A 15,011-nucleotide genomic window follows, 5' to 3' on the forward strand; every position below is an offset into this window, starting at 1 on the left:
TCCTTTTGACCCCAAACCATTCTCTGATCCTGTGATTTGATCAGTATTCTTGTAGTCAGGCTGAGTGTACTTTCAATTAGAATTTAAGAACAGCTTTGGAATGGGCTAAGTCTGCAGCTTCTGAGAAGCACCTGGCTCTTCCCAGAAACTGTGCTAGAGATTTAATCTCAGCTTTTAATTTTAGTTTCTAGGACACTGCAGATATTTACTACTTTGAGTAAAACCCCAAATTAAGCTGGTCAGTTTGTGGGAATAAATATTTGTAAGTAGCTACTTACTCCCTTGTGCCTAGGAGAGCACTGTTCATGGGAAATTTCTTTATCAGTATTTAAAACTGAGGTCCTGAGTGCCTACAAAATAAACCAACATCTATCTTGGCCTTCACAAGAGAAATAAAAATGGTCCCTTTTTTTTTTTTTTTTTTTACCACTGTTTAGTCTGCATTTAATCTGCCAAGGCATATGCAAGTTTAAATTGATTAAAGTGTTCTCATTTCCTGTCCTGAACATGTTGTATAATAACCTTCTTTGGCTTTTTTCAATATTTGCTCTGTCTCACTCCAGCACTGGTGGGTGAAGTAATTACCACATCAGATCAGTTGGTAGCATGCCTTGAAATCGGCCAGGTTGGGGTTTGATCAGACCCTGCCAGTGCAGTTTATAGGTCATAAGTAATAAGTGCAAATTGGTGGAGAAAGAGGCATCTTCACCAGCTGTTACCAAAGGGTGCTGCTATGGTAATTTTCCAAAAGACTTATTTTGGAACAAAAATATACGAATGGGTGGTATTTGTTTTGTTGTTCAGAAAACTTTTCCAGATCTTCAGTCTCAAGGTTATGCTGGTTTTGAGTTCAGTTTCTAAATACTACAAAAGCAAGGGATGACAATCTGTCAGAGGTTTTGTGATCTTTCCATGGTTTTTGGTCAGTTTGGTGTCATCATCATCTAAACACAGGCAGGCTGGACTGGAACAGATCTCTCGGGTCACAGCTCCCTTGTTTCTGCCTTCCACAGGCACTGTCGTATTACCCTTTTTGTGAGTGCATTCAGCTGTGTCTTAGTACTTGCAGTTTTTGTCCTCATTTGGGAAACTTACCAAATGTTGCAATTCTGAAACGATCTTGTGATCTTCTTTAAATTTCACTTCTTGCTCCTGTCCTGTAAAGACAGTCAGAAAACCGTGCTGCAGGGATTAAGCCTAAAGGCAAGAGCAGGAGAACTGGACTCTCCAGGTCAGACAAAAAATGTTGCTGGTGTCTCCTGGAGGTATGTTATTCCTTCTTAAAGCTCTGCATTCTCAGAAACAAGCTGCACAAACATGAGATCAGAAATTATGCTTGAATTAGCTAATAAATAATGTTTCCTGGCAGCAGCAGCAGCACCATGTAATCATATGCATTATACAAGGTATCAGACTGTATTTAGTACTAAATAGCACTTCTCCGTGGTCTCTTGTAAATCAGAGCTGTCTCGATGTTAAAAGACAAACAGGGATTCAGATTGCAGATTCAGATAATTTGCTCCACCTACTCAAAAGCCAGCTATTTCAGGAGCGAATTTTAGTGACTTACGAGCCCATCTCATATTTCCAAAAGGCATTTCTTTACCGGTTTCCAGTGTTCATCCTATCACTTTGTCTTCTTTAGGTAATACATAAACCTATTAGAAAAGAGCGTCATCTATAACCTCCAAGGCCCCTTAGTGACAAGCCCCATTGTCAAAGGCAGGCACTTTGCCAGGAAACAGTGACTCCCAGAGAGAGTGTGCAAGGTTGGAGGGAAAGTACACTATTGCCAGAGAAACTGTATTCCAAATGGATTTGTGTGGAGCAACAACAATATCCAGTGACTGGTTAAATTAGCCACAGATGTGCTTCCTAGAACACTGTCCAAGAAGATATACAGTACTTTAAGGCTTGGTTCAGGCATAATGATCTTCTGAAGTCAAATCAGATCCAAGCAAAATTGCATGGGTACCAGGGAAGCTTTAAAGGAATTCTGTAATATGATTCAGACAAGTAGATGAATCAGACTGCTGCGAGCTGAGCAAGGAGCGCATCGGTGAGAGATGAGGTAAGAGGACCGCGCAGCAGCCCGGGCTGAGCAGTGCGCTGCTGAACTCCGCGCTGCGGCGGATTGGCAGGGCCGCTGGAGCGGGCGCGCTGTGCCGGCCACCTGCCCGGAGCAGAGCCTCCCCGGGGCTCCTTCCAGCTTCCCCAGCTTCCCCAGCTCTCCCAGCTCTCCCGGCTTTGCGAACGTGCAGCGCTCGGCTGTGCACTTGCCGTCTCCATTGTGTCTCGCTGTCCCTGAGCCGCGCCTCCGGCCCGGCAGCGCTGCCGCTGCTGCATCCTAAGAGGATGATGACTGCGCTCAGGGCAGCGTGCTTAGTAAATATTTGGGGAATTTTCACGTGCTGAAATCAGAGTACAAGTGAAGGCTCTGGGACTTTTCTCATGCGGGAGAATTTTGTCTTGGCATCACAGCTCGAGCAGTGCATGGGATTTCGGTCTGAGATGGGTGTGGAAAAGCTCAGCTTCCCTGCCACAGATGAGTTCTGACTCTGATTTTTAAAGTTCAGATAAGCCAGTGGAAAGAAATCCTGTTGAATTACAGATCTGCTTTATGCTTTAAAGTTCTGGGGAAACTTAAGCAGCTTAGTTAGTGTCGTAGTTGGAACAGGAAACGAGAAAAGCTTTTGTTGTATTCTCTGAGCTATTTCTTTACCCTGTTACTTACTTGAACTAAATTGGATATCATGTATTAATGCTGTCATCTAAAAGGGCCTGGAAGCATTCAGCCTAGAGTCTCTTTGTAGTAAGCATTAATGATAAAAGTTGAATTTACAAAATAAGAGTTGGCAAGTTTCAGAGGAGTTATAAATAAAACATTTTCACAATAGAAATGGCATATCTTGTGTATGGAAATTTTTCTCAGTTACTCTTTTCCAGAGCTTTATTACACATTTTTAATGGTATTGGTGAAAATGTGAAAATGGATCTGTTTGGGTTTGCTTTGAATTTCCAGATATAGTTCCAAATAGGAGGCAAATGCTGTGAATTTATTCACAGAAATTATTTTATTTTCCTTCTTACCTCTTACTAATAATATGTTTTAATCAAACGAATTATATTGCTTTGCATCTGCTGCTTCCTGTTTCATATCCTTTGAGGTCTGCATTCTGCTTCAGGAGATTTTGCACTTGTATTCTTAGGAATTTTTGCAGGTCACATGGAAGGCCGTGTGTGTGTGCATGCATGCGTGTATGTCTTTGGACAGCATACCAATAATTAGAATAATTCCGCAAAGTCATAGCTTTGCTTCAGGAGAACTTGCAAAAAATGAGACTTGACTCTGTTTTCAGGTATATTTGCTGATTTTGACCTATGGAAGCCAGACATCCTGACAGTGGCAGAATGTGTTTGTTCTAAAACATGAGTATTTTGAAAATGCTCGTACCTCTGGTGATATTTCTTCTCTCTTTTCAGGGTCTTTGTAAACAGAAGCTTAGCCATGGAAAAGATAAAGTGCTTTGGTTTTGATATGGACTATACACTTGCTGGTGAGTATCTTCTTAAGTTTTTTGAACACTGACTTTGTTTGGAATATTGCTTCTTGCTGAGCAAAAAACAGCAAAAAGCTGATTGGGCTACTCCAATTAACAGGTGCTTCTTCTATTAGTAAATGTATCTTTCAGTATTTTTTGCACTTTCATGTTAGGTGTTTCCCTTAAATTTGTTATCTGCAAGCTGTATTTGGTCACAAACCATGTCACTGTGGTACAGTTTCAAGTGGTTATGGGTGTCAAGAAAACCAAAGCTTAATAAGTCTGCTTCCTTAGATTCCACTGTATTTTGACAATGCCCCTTGTGCATGCTTGGCTTTGAATAACAAGGTGATTTCTTTCATCCTTGGTGCATATAGCAGGCTACACCTTTGGCCAGCAGGTTCTCCTAGTCCTGAAAGAGTGATTTTTGAATAGGTTTTCCTCTTTCCTCTTTCCCCCAGAGTTAGCCACATCGGTGACTCATTTTGAGAAGAGGCATGACAGGGGCAGTGCCTTGTGTCAGCTGAATGAGTTAATTCATGAAGCTTTGCCCATTCTTTATGACAGAAAAGCTTTGGGAGGTTGCATAAGATCTTTTGGTTTCATAAAATTGTTTGCATGACTTCTCCATCTTTCAGATACTCAACAGGCAAGTTCCCTAAGACTTTTGATGAGAGGAAATAAAGCTACCATTTTCTTCATAGTCAGACTTTCATGTTACGTATTTTAAGGAAGGAAGAGATAAAAAGCTTACTTCCACTTTCCTAGGTTATAGTGTCACACAGGCTGTAACTGAGAATGTCATGTACCATCCTGCCTTCTTTCTCATTACCACTTCAAAGGTTATGGATAAAAAGTTCCTATCACCACTAATACTTCAGTTTAGAGTTGTTGTGTATATGAACTGAGAAAATGTGAGGTAGAGTGTCAGGGTCACCTAATAATAGGTTAATGCAGTATGTCAGCTATGGTCATCTGGTTACTGTGTACTGAGAAGGAATGAGAGATGAGTGATGTGGCTGGGGACAGTGTGAGGGTCAGAGCTGGGGTCAGAGGCTAAGTGAAGGGCAGGAAGGTTTCCATAGGCTCATGGTTCAACTGCAAGGAGCAGTTTTGGAGATTGTGGCAGGTAATCGTAGTTTATATTTAGATCAGTTCCTTGTGTTCTTTTATCTACAAGGAAGTAGTTACATATAAAAGGTTTGGTTGTTACCCACCTTATTTATACATCTGTTTAAAGTTCTTGCCACTTTTTAAGTCATGAAGTGTGTTATTAATATGAATATGTGCTGAATATGACTGCAGGCACGTGCTTTCTGTTTGTGTTTCCCAGCTGTGACAGTCTTGTGGCAGTGCTTTTAAGGGGTGCATGAAAAACAGTTCAAGAATAAATGCTTAAAAAAAAAAAAAAAAAGAGAAAAAGTTGTGGGTTTCACTTCAGTAACAGAAAAACAACTTCTGTGCCATTTGCAAAGGAAGTGGTGGCACTTCCCAAGGACCCAGGTGATCCCAGTGGGACTGGTGTGGAGCATGAAGTTTGTTGCTAATTTTCATCCTGACAGAAGGACAGCTTCAGCACTGTCTTCACTTATCTGACTGTTCATTTTACTGAAAGTTCTTTGTTCCTGTAAACACAGAGCAAATGTGTTGTTATCCACAAAATGATGCTTGATTTGATGAAAGGGAAAAATGTGCATGTTTCAAGTATCCTAAAGCAGTACCAGGGACATAAAAGCCTGGGGCTTCCAGATCACAGTGCTTCAGTTGAGCAGGCAAAGTCAGTGCTTTCAGGGGAGTTGAGAGAGAGGGTGTGAGGCAGAAAAAGAAATGGGATGTGGTCTGAGCAAAAAACTGGAAATCTAGACCCCTCTGGGGTAAGCTGCTGTCCTGTGACTTCTTCCATGGTACAACAGAGATAATAGTTGCAGATCATTTCACTAGGAGTTGTGAGAATGTAATAAGGTTGGAAAGCCTTTTGCAGGTGGAAAAACATTATGACTGCTAAGTACTGTTTCCCTTTTTTCCACTCAAACTGGAAATTAACCTTTGAAATTACCTGTTTATTTTCTTATGTCTCAGAGTCATCTTTTCCTCTCCATGTGGGCATTTATTATCTGACCATTATTAACTACTTATAGCTTGCATACAAGAAAAAATACTATCCACTGCAGGGGCTTTAAGGAGTGCAGTGTTAGAATATGATTACAATTATAATAAATTAATTTGAAATGATAAAGAAGAAGTGGGACAAGTGAAGTATTACAGTAATATGCTATAGTTAGTGCATTCATGAGACCCTGTTATGTTTTCTGATTGGTCACGTTATCCTTTATCCACTCTTTCACATGGACATGCTACTTCTCTTGATTAAAAAAAGAAAAAAAAAAGTAAAAAGCCAGTTTATGTGTAATTTAACATCTGGAAATGGTATCTGCATACCAGATGGCTCATGCTGAGCAGAAGCCTTTTGGAGACCATTCAAAACACGTAAATAGGCCAAAGAAAAGAACAGAAGCGTCTCCAGTGTCATTAGCTCCTTGTCTGCATTTGTACTTTTAGACATTGCTAGGTTACTTTTCTGTAGACCTCTTTAAAATATCCAAGCACAATCTTCATATTCAACAACTTCAGGCAGGCAGAGTCATTGACCCTGCCAAAATCTGTATGTGACATCCCCTTCTGTTGTGTACTTTCACATCAGAAACAGACTGATGGCAGTCATACATTTGCCATCTCAGAATGATTATTTTGATACACATTGAATTACCTGTCTTGTAAAGAAGTACTCCTGTCTTGTCTCTTTTTTCTTTCCAAATCAATGACCACTGGTAGCACCAAAAGTCTTCCTTAGGAGGTGGTTCAGCAGTCAGAATCATTCTGACTCTGAATCAATGTATATTGAACTTTAGAAGCTTGAGACAGTTTTATTCCTGTACCTTATGAATTTAAGGACACAGATCTACTTACAATAACCATCTTTTCTGTCTAGAATAAACTAATTTTGGTAGGGATATGGCATTTCCATTTTGAAGTCTGTAGTAACAGCTACCATGCACATGCTGCAGTGATCATGTTCTACTACCAGCATGTCTGAGAATGTCAGCTTGCCAGCTGAGAGCAGTGTTAGTATCATCATGTTACATTGCACATAAAGTACAATTTCATGTGTTATTTTATAGAGTAGTACTTCTTAGAGGTATTAAATTAAAGAACATTTAACTCAGAATTTAAAAGAATTCAAGGCTATCACATACAGCATTTGCACAGTGATTTTGTTTGCTTTCAAGCCAAAATTGGGTCAAACTTAGAATTTTTGTAAATAACTCCTGTGTTCCCTGATTGTGCTTGTCTCTTTCCTTGTATAGGGCTGAGAAACACTGTTAATGGTTGGGTTGGGCAAACAAAGTCTTTTTGTGTAGAAGAGCCCAAAGGTTTTAGCTTTTTTGTCTGAGAAATGATGGACCTTAAATAGCTGAATTTGTAATCACAGTGATTACATCTAGAATTAATTTTCACTGCTGGGAAAATAAAATGAAAGCAAATTGGAATAACTCTCACAGGTTTTAGATTTCTTGTTTTCCCATAAAGGATTGTTATTTTATTCTCATGGAGTGAATAAGATCTCTTATGTGTATGGAAACTCCCAAATCTCCCTAGGTTAATGATCTAGATACACTAATACTAGAGGCTCAGAAATCTGTGTTATGTATGAAACTGGCTGTCCTCTTCCTATGCAGTCTGTTTGGGAATCACATTTAGTACATAACATAATGCTTTTTAAAGCTAGGTGTTACTGGGAGGCAAGTGGAAGGAGCAGGAAGAACAGCAGGGGTTGACTGTGGTTTGTGTGCTTAGTTAAGTAGTTTCTGTTTAAAGTCTTGCAGCAGTTGACACAAGCAGAGTCATCAGCTATTTCTGCCCTTGCTGTTAGTGGAGGTTAAGACAAGTTTCTGTGATGTTATGCAGCCCTTCATGCCCTGCCTCTGACCTTGCTGCCTGCCAGCCTGGGAGCGAGGCCCTGCCGGTTCCCTACGGTGCCCTTGTTCCTTGGGAAGCCTCGGTGTTACAGCAGGGCTGAATTTGCTGTCAGGACAGAATTGAGGATTATTGAATGATTCCTGTTTAAATTAGAAAGATTGAAGGTCCTATTGCTGTTAATTTTTGTTTGCTAAATAGTAGTTTCATTTATTATCTGAGTGATTCATCTCTGCTTATTCATCCAGCCAGAAGATCAACAGTCACCAACAATTCTGGCCTGCCTGCTTGTTTTCACCAGTACTGTCAAAACTGCTCATGCTTTGGTAGAGGAAAATGTTGCATGCAATCCAAAAGATTCACAGCCTTCTCCATTTTGTGTTTACTGCTAAGTGCTTAAAGTAAAATAAAGGTATGTCAGTGGAGCGTCTTCACTGTGACACTCACCTGAGCCTGAGGAGTTGGTGACACCCATTGGAAATGCAGCAGAGAGAGATTGGTTTCACACAGCATTTTATTTGGCTGCTTCCTACTCAGTATGAGCTACACTTAATTACTAGATCTGGATCCAAATAATGCAGAAGGCCTTGGCATTACCAGCTCTTAAATGGGACAGGCTGCACAATGAGGTGATGGATAGATGTCCCTTGACAGGAGCAGAACTAAAGCAGTGGGGTTCCCAAACTGGCTGTAATTTCACACTGGGCCGTTGGCAGATGGAGAAGGATAGTAAGTAAGAATTACAAAGTCAATTGTGCTTGAAAAGATTCCTCTGTGACTACTCTTCTTCTCCAAAAGTTACGGCCTTGTTGAAAGTTTATCTTCTATCTCTGAAGTAGATAAGAGGTAATATCAGTAGACAGGGTGCTTTCATTTGGAATGCTTTTCCTGTGCTTAATTCATTGCCGCTTCTGTGTTCTCCAGAAAGTGATAATGAAATTATCAATGGCTGCTGAAAACGGTTTCAATAAAAAAGGAGGGGAAATGAGGCTTGAAAAATGCTTGTTTTATTGTGTGCAAATGTGATCAATGCAACATAATCTGATTGGAATATAGCTTGTGTCCTGGAAACATTGTCAATTTATTGCCAAGGTTTGGTGCACTGCAAAGATTTTTATTGCAAAATTGCTTATGCTTTCAGCTTGTAGCATTTCCCTTCTCATCACATGGGAAAAGATACGGGAAAGACAGCTTTAGTCTTTCCCAACTCAATCCAAAGTGCAACATGCTTAAACAGGTTTTGCCCTTTCCTCAGGTAGGTGTTTGTGTCAAAGCCATCCTTGGGGTTTGGAAGAGGAAATTTTTTCACACCCTAATTTCATTTTTGAAATGCTTTTCTTCCTGTTTGCTCTGGAAAAGATACACTCAGCCAGAAAGTAGAATTGGATTGTTGCTGTGTGTGATCTGGGAGAAAACGGTGACAGCAGAATTGAGAACTGGTTCTTCAGTCCATCTACTGTTGTTACTCTAGCTGAGTCTATCAGGCTCCTGTGTTTCAGTTCTGTTTAATTTTCATGAGAAATGGGACTCATGAATTTGTACCTTGTATGAAAAAAATTCTGGATTGCACAAATGAAAAACAAATCATAAATGTGGGAGTTTTATACATGAAAGATTGAGCTGAATACTTAAACTACTGAGCATGTAAACAACTACAGTGTATCTGGATGTCAGTTCAGGTGCTGTTATTGTCTGTTTATTAGTGCTGAACTCTAGTGCAAATGTTCTAATGAGGCACTCCTGCTTAGGTTAAAGGTTTGCCTTTAGTTTCATCATGATGTAAGGCTTTGAAGCTCTTTTGGGGAGATACTAAGTAGTTTTGCTTCTTTCCCAGTTTGCTGGATAATGCAGTTCTGTGTGTCATAGAGAAATAATGTGGTGGCTGGAGAAAGGAGCTGGTAGATGTGCAGGAGAAGCCTTCCAACTCTCCTAGCCAGGACTGGGAAATGCCCTCACTGTTGCACATCTGCTGTCTGCCTTTTCACATTTGCACATTGCCAGTCTGACAGGTGCAGATTTTGCAGATTTCAGAGGCAGGGTTAGCCACTGGTGTTTTAAAGCTAAAGGCACATGGAGAAGCCAAATTGTTTCAAGTATGCTTTGAGCTGGATGTCTTTTCAAATACCAGTGCAGTGATTATTGTCCCTGCTCTCTTTGTGTTGCTGCTCTTCAGAGCCTGACCATTTAAAGCTGTGTAATGAGCAAATGAGGTCTGGAGCTGTGGGATCTCACATGCTGGCACTGGGAATGAGGAGTGGAGAGAGCATGTGTTGCTTGCTCTGTCCCAGTAAATCACTGACTGACAAACTGCTAATCTGCTGTCTGTGGATTCTTGAAGAATCAGAGTGATAAACAGAAGCTGCTGAAAGAATGAGTCTTCACAGTGTAAGGAGAGTTTAAAAAACTGCTATATTCTGTTTTCTTGCTCTTAAAAAGAAGATGATAACACCAAGCTGGGTCAGCAGGCTGTTAGTATACCAAGGCGAGCAAGATAATGAAAATAGGGAGGCATTTTTCAATCTAATCGACCCCTTATCTAGTAATCTTAATACCACAACAGAAGTACTATTAAGTTGCAAATACCCTTGTGATGACTCCAGCAGCTTACTCTGTAGGAGGAACCAAAGCTGAGAGTACAGAAGGCTTTAACTCTGATATCACATGTGTGCCGTTGCTTTGTGAATGCCTTATTTTAGCACTACAGAAAAACTTCTGTATGTGGCTTCTTGCCAGCATGGGCACTTGTACTGTATCTAAGCACAGGTGCACTCTGTTAAACAAATGTGTAGCCTTGGAGGCTCACTCTCTTCAGTGAATATGGAAAAAAATAAGAAGCTGAATCTGTTTGGATGCTGATAAACCTGAAAAATGCCTTAGCTATATTATATTAATGACTTCTAGACCTTTAAGTAATTTGCTTCTTATTTCTAGATGATCGAAAATTATGTTTGAACCTGAAGCCCAAGCAACTATTTCTTCCCTGTTAATAAGTCTTTACTGAAGAACTAAGCCCGTATTTTGGCACAGTAGTTTGTTTCCATGGAAATGCAGGGATATTTCCAATATGGGATTATAACTCACTGTGGGCTGTATCTGAGAGAGGTAAATTGTGAAGGCCATTTGTTAAGCACAAAAAGCATTCTCTTGTGTCAGAGAAACTAAAAATTTCCTGTGAAAGGACAGGTGACTGTAGTAATTTTTAAAATATTAATCCAGTGCAAAGGAAAGTTACACCAACTATTAAAATATAGACAAACTGAAGTTTCCTTGAAATGCAGTCTGAGTTGCTTCTCTCAACATGCACAGTGTGACCTCAGTGCTGCTGTTCTTACCTCAAGCCATTCATTTTTATTCAGCAGAAGAAATCTTTCCAACACTAAGCTCTGCTCTGCCAGCCTCTGAGGCATATTCAGCCAGCCCAAATCTTTGTTACAGTGAAGGCAAACAAAGTGCAGCAGCAGAGCACTAAAAATATCTGGAATTTACCAATGAGAGCACTAATAAGCCTGTTTTGGGAAGCGTTAAAGCTGATGATTCTTGACAACACTTGTTTTTAATACAAGCAGAAAGGCAGCAGTAGAAACAACCTGAAGTGTGGACCCAGCAATTCAGAGCCAGGCTGCACATACAGTGCTGTGTCAGTCCTTGAAGCAGCAACAAATCCTGTCTTCACACAGCCTGTTAGCATGCAGAGCGGGAGAAGGGGAGCTGATACAGTTCCAGGTTAGAGGTTTTAGAGCTGAAAGCTGTGTTGTGCACTTGGGGATGTTTGCAGGAGCATTAGAGGGAAGGAATTTTCCACTGCTCCTGGGCTGCAGTGGGTGCGTTGCTGCTTTATGGGCTCTGCTGCGGCTGGGGACTGCAGAGCCCTGGTGCTGCTCTGGAGGGGAGCTCTGCCTTCCACCCAGAGCCCCGAGTTTGGCATCCTCAGAAAAGGGTGCCATGGAGCCACTGGAGCTCACATCCACAAGATTCAACCCTCTGATGAGTAGTGACCCTTGCCTTAGTTTCTGTTATCTGATTTACTGTCAAGAACATCTGTGGGCACAATGCAAGATCCGGCTGCTCATGCAGGGCAGAGCAGCTTGTGCGTTAAGCATACAGAAGTATTCTGGGATGCACCTGGAGGTTTTGTCAAGGTGTTGTTTGCTGATCACTACAGACACATAATTTTTAATGAAATAGAAAAGGCACATTAAATATTGAAGTGTGCTTTAAAGCTAAGCTTTTTTGTCTTATTGCCCAGGTCACTACGGTGTTTGAAAAGGTTTCTATGGGTAAATGAAAATTATACTCAATCTAGCAGCAGTTTCTTCTCATTTAGACTGAAAAAAAAAAATTCAAAGAAACAAACCAATGTTGCTACCTATTTTGTTTGGTATTATGAAAAGTCAATTTAAATATAGGCTGAAATGCTGCAATTCTGCTTTCCATAGTACCGTGCATTTTTATTTATGCTTTAGTGCTTAAAATCAAACCCCAGGAGTCAGGAGGACTGGAGACTGTTCCTAATTGGTTTTCAACTCATTTTGACTGTAGACAAACCCTTTATGGTCACAGTTCAGCCAAGTTCATGAACAAATGGCAAGTCAGAAGTTCACCATGTTCCTAATTGAAAACATGTGAGTTGTCCCATAGTTTTCATTTGGGATTTCTTGTGGTTGCAATCAGGCACGTTTACCACTCTGTTAACAGGCACTGAGCTCCCAGGTCAGCACAGCACAGAGGTGCTCGACTCCATTGCCTGCACATAGGGCACATGTTTATGTGGGCATAGATGACCCAAACCACTGCTGGACACACCAGAGCTTTAAATAGGAGTGTTTTTCCCTACATTGCCAGTGAGGATGCTGTGAAGTGAAATGCCTTCAATGGCTGTGCCAGGAGCTGAGGGTAACATTTAATGTGTCATTGGAAAGAGAGACACAAGGCAGGGGGATCTGGAGGTCAGTGCTTATCCCCATTCCTGGGATTGCCAAGCCAGCTGAATGTTTCTACAGAGGGTCCCACAGTACAGGTACGTCTGCAGGACCTGCAGTTCTCATGGGAAAAAAAATCCTCAGCTTTATTTCCAGTGCAAAGTGGCAGCACCCTGCCAGGCTGTGCAAGCCAAGCGTGAGTCTGGGCTCCCATCAGAGCTGAGCAGTCTGACTGCACTGTCACAACTGAGGGTAGTTAACACCCAGGTGTGAAACTTAAACATGATATTTCAGATTCCTTCCTGTGTAAGTAATGAATTATTTTAACATGGAGAGCAGCATAGCTTGAGAAACCTTAGCATTCCCCTTTTGTTGCATTTCAGTGGCAGTGAAAAGGCCCTGATTAGAAAAGGCCCTGTAACACAGAGGCTGAAGTCATTAGTATGCTGGAGCAGAAATCCTCCTCTTTTCCACTTGTGTATGAAAAGTGGCATTGCTCTGTAGCAAATCTTGAAGATAAGATACCCTGAAAGGAGGGTCAGTGCGTAGAGGTCAGACAGCATTCCTCACTACCTGGTTACTGCTGGGGATCATCAGACCTGTGGCCCTACAGCTGAGACAGACTTTCCTCATACTGTGGCAGTATGTGAAATGCTTGCCTAACACTTAGAAGTATATTTAATTGGTATTATTATTTCAGTGGGGTTTGGTTTTTAATTGAGTCCAGTGTCCCAAACATCTCCAGGACTGGTCACTGGCTGCTTCCCTCTGTATTCTCAGCTCGAGTTGCAGGTCAGGTGATCAGAAGTGCCAGAGAATGAGTATTTGGAGCTTGTGTGAAATAGCCAGTGGTGGTGTTATTGTGGGTGACTGTCACAGACACAGTGTAGTGGACACTAAATGCCTGGCTTAGGGGCCATGTGCAGAGGAGATATTGACAGAATGGAGAGTTCTGGGGATAGATCTATGCTGTTCTGGGACACTAGGATCTCATTTGATAGACGTTGTTGGGGCAGGATACATAGATATTTGTACTGTTGCAGGGAGTGGGTTTGTAAAAGGGGATCTGAGTCCTCAAGGCTTTAACTAAGCTGTTTTTGTCACTAGAACACTGATATAAATCTATTCCTAATACATACTTGCATACTTGGAAAACCAAACCCACTACACATTACTTATTTGTGGTGCAATTCAGAGTAACACTTTAATCCTGCTCTGTAAGTCACGTTTGTGTTATTTCAGAAATGTATTTGTACAAGCTTAATTATGCATATTGTGCCCAAGACATATAAATCTGGATACCAGCTCTCTACCTGCCCATGTATGTCCCTAACTGCCTGATTTGCATGCCTGACTCACTGGAGAATAAACAGCAACTGAAGAAACCTGTTTTTAGTTATTTTGCTTTCATTTCTTCAAGACTTAACACAAAGTAGTTGGGCTGCATTTCCTGTGCTTCAGTGAAAAGGTGAAACCCTGTGCATTATGTGCCTACCTTTTGGCTTATTTGTCTTTGTGTGACCTCTGGAGAACCCAGAGAGTGGGTAGCATTTCTGAAGAGTGAGTATTTGTACAAGCTTTTTTGCAACCCTTTTGGAGGAGGTCATCACCTCCAGTTTAAGAAATACTGATCTTATCTGGACACCTGCAAGTCAACAGCACAGACAGGACGGGAAGACAGCACCTGAGTGGGGAAGGAGTCGAGACAGTGTGTACCCAAGGGATCAGAGCAGGGATGTCCCACCTGCAGGAAGCAGCTGCTCCTGTCAAGTGCCCTGACAGTGCGGGTTCGTTTTGGGGGGCGTCGCAAGCACCTTTCCCTGGGCTGCTCTTGCCTTCCAGCTGGGAGGAAAGGCAGGTGAGGAGTTGGCAGATGGAAGGGATGAAACTCCTTCAGGAGGTGGTAGGGCATCATAAAAGGGCAACAGATGGGGAAAAAATGTAGGCAGACACAAATGATACTTCAGGTCATCATTTAGTGGTCCTGGCTCTGCCTCTCTGCCTGGAGGAGCTGCTCTCCCTGCAGGCTTCTGTTGTAGCAACCTCCTGAGCTTATTTTTCCCTTCCTAAACGAGGGTTCTGGTGAAGGAGAGCTGCTTCCTCAAAGCTGCCTCGGTGGTATGGGAAATCAGTGTGTTGTCACTGTTCCCAATTCAGGGCTTTTCCCAGCACCAAATCCATAGTGATTGGAAATGAAGTCCTGCAGGCAGGACTGCAGTTTGAGACAGCAAATACATCTGTCTCACAAATGGGAGACGACTGAAGCAGTGCAGAAAGGGGTCATTATTTTAACTTCAACTCCTGTTTCTCTCCCAAGATCCATGAGTACCTTGCAAGAACTGTTGGCAAGCCCTGGAATAAACCATGTTACATCTTCAATGAGAAGCGTCCTTGCCTGAATTTTTGTGTGTGGGAGCAACAAGGGAAGATATGGGCAGCCCCTAAAGGGTTTTCTCCTCCCCACAGCTTAAGCAGAGCCATCACATGCACTTCAGCCTTCCCCAGCTATTCATTTTGAAACAAAACAGGCCTTAAACGTTTATTTTCAGAGAAACCTTCCAGGAGGTCTGCATAC

General features: G+C 41.7%; 1 protein-coding gene across 5 annotated transcripts in view; it reads left to right on the forward strand.

Moving 5' to 3' along the window:
• The window catches only part of NT5C2 (5'-nucleotidase, cytosolic II), a 59,879-nt gene that overhangs the window by 25,558 nt on the left and 19,310 nt on the right, over positions 1–15,011 (forward strand). For all 5 annotated transcript variants that reach the window (XM_053983622.1, XM_053983625.1, XM_053983624.1 and 2 more), the window contains exon 3: positions 3,484–3,557. In XM_053983622.1, coding sequence (XP_053839597.1) covers positions 3,484–3,557 — 74 coding nt within the window. The remainder of the gene's footprint in view (positions 1–3,483; positions 3,558–15,011) is intronic.

Source organism: Vidua macroura, chromosome 8, assembly GCF_024509145.1.
Source record: "Vidua macroura isolate BioBank_ID:100142 chromosome 8, ASM2450914v1, whole genome shotgun sequence".
Lineage (NCBI taxonomy): Eukaryota > Metazoa > Chordata > Aves > Passeriformes > Viduidae > Vidua > Vidua macroura.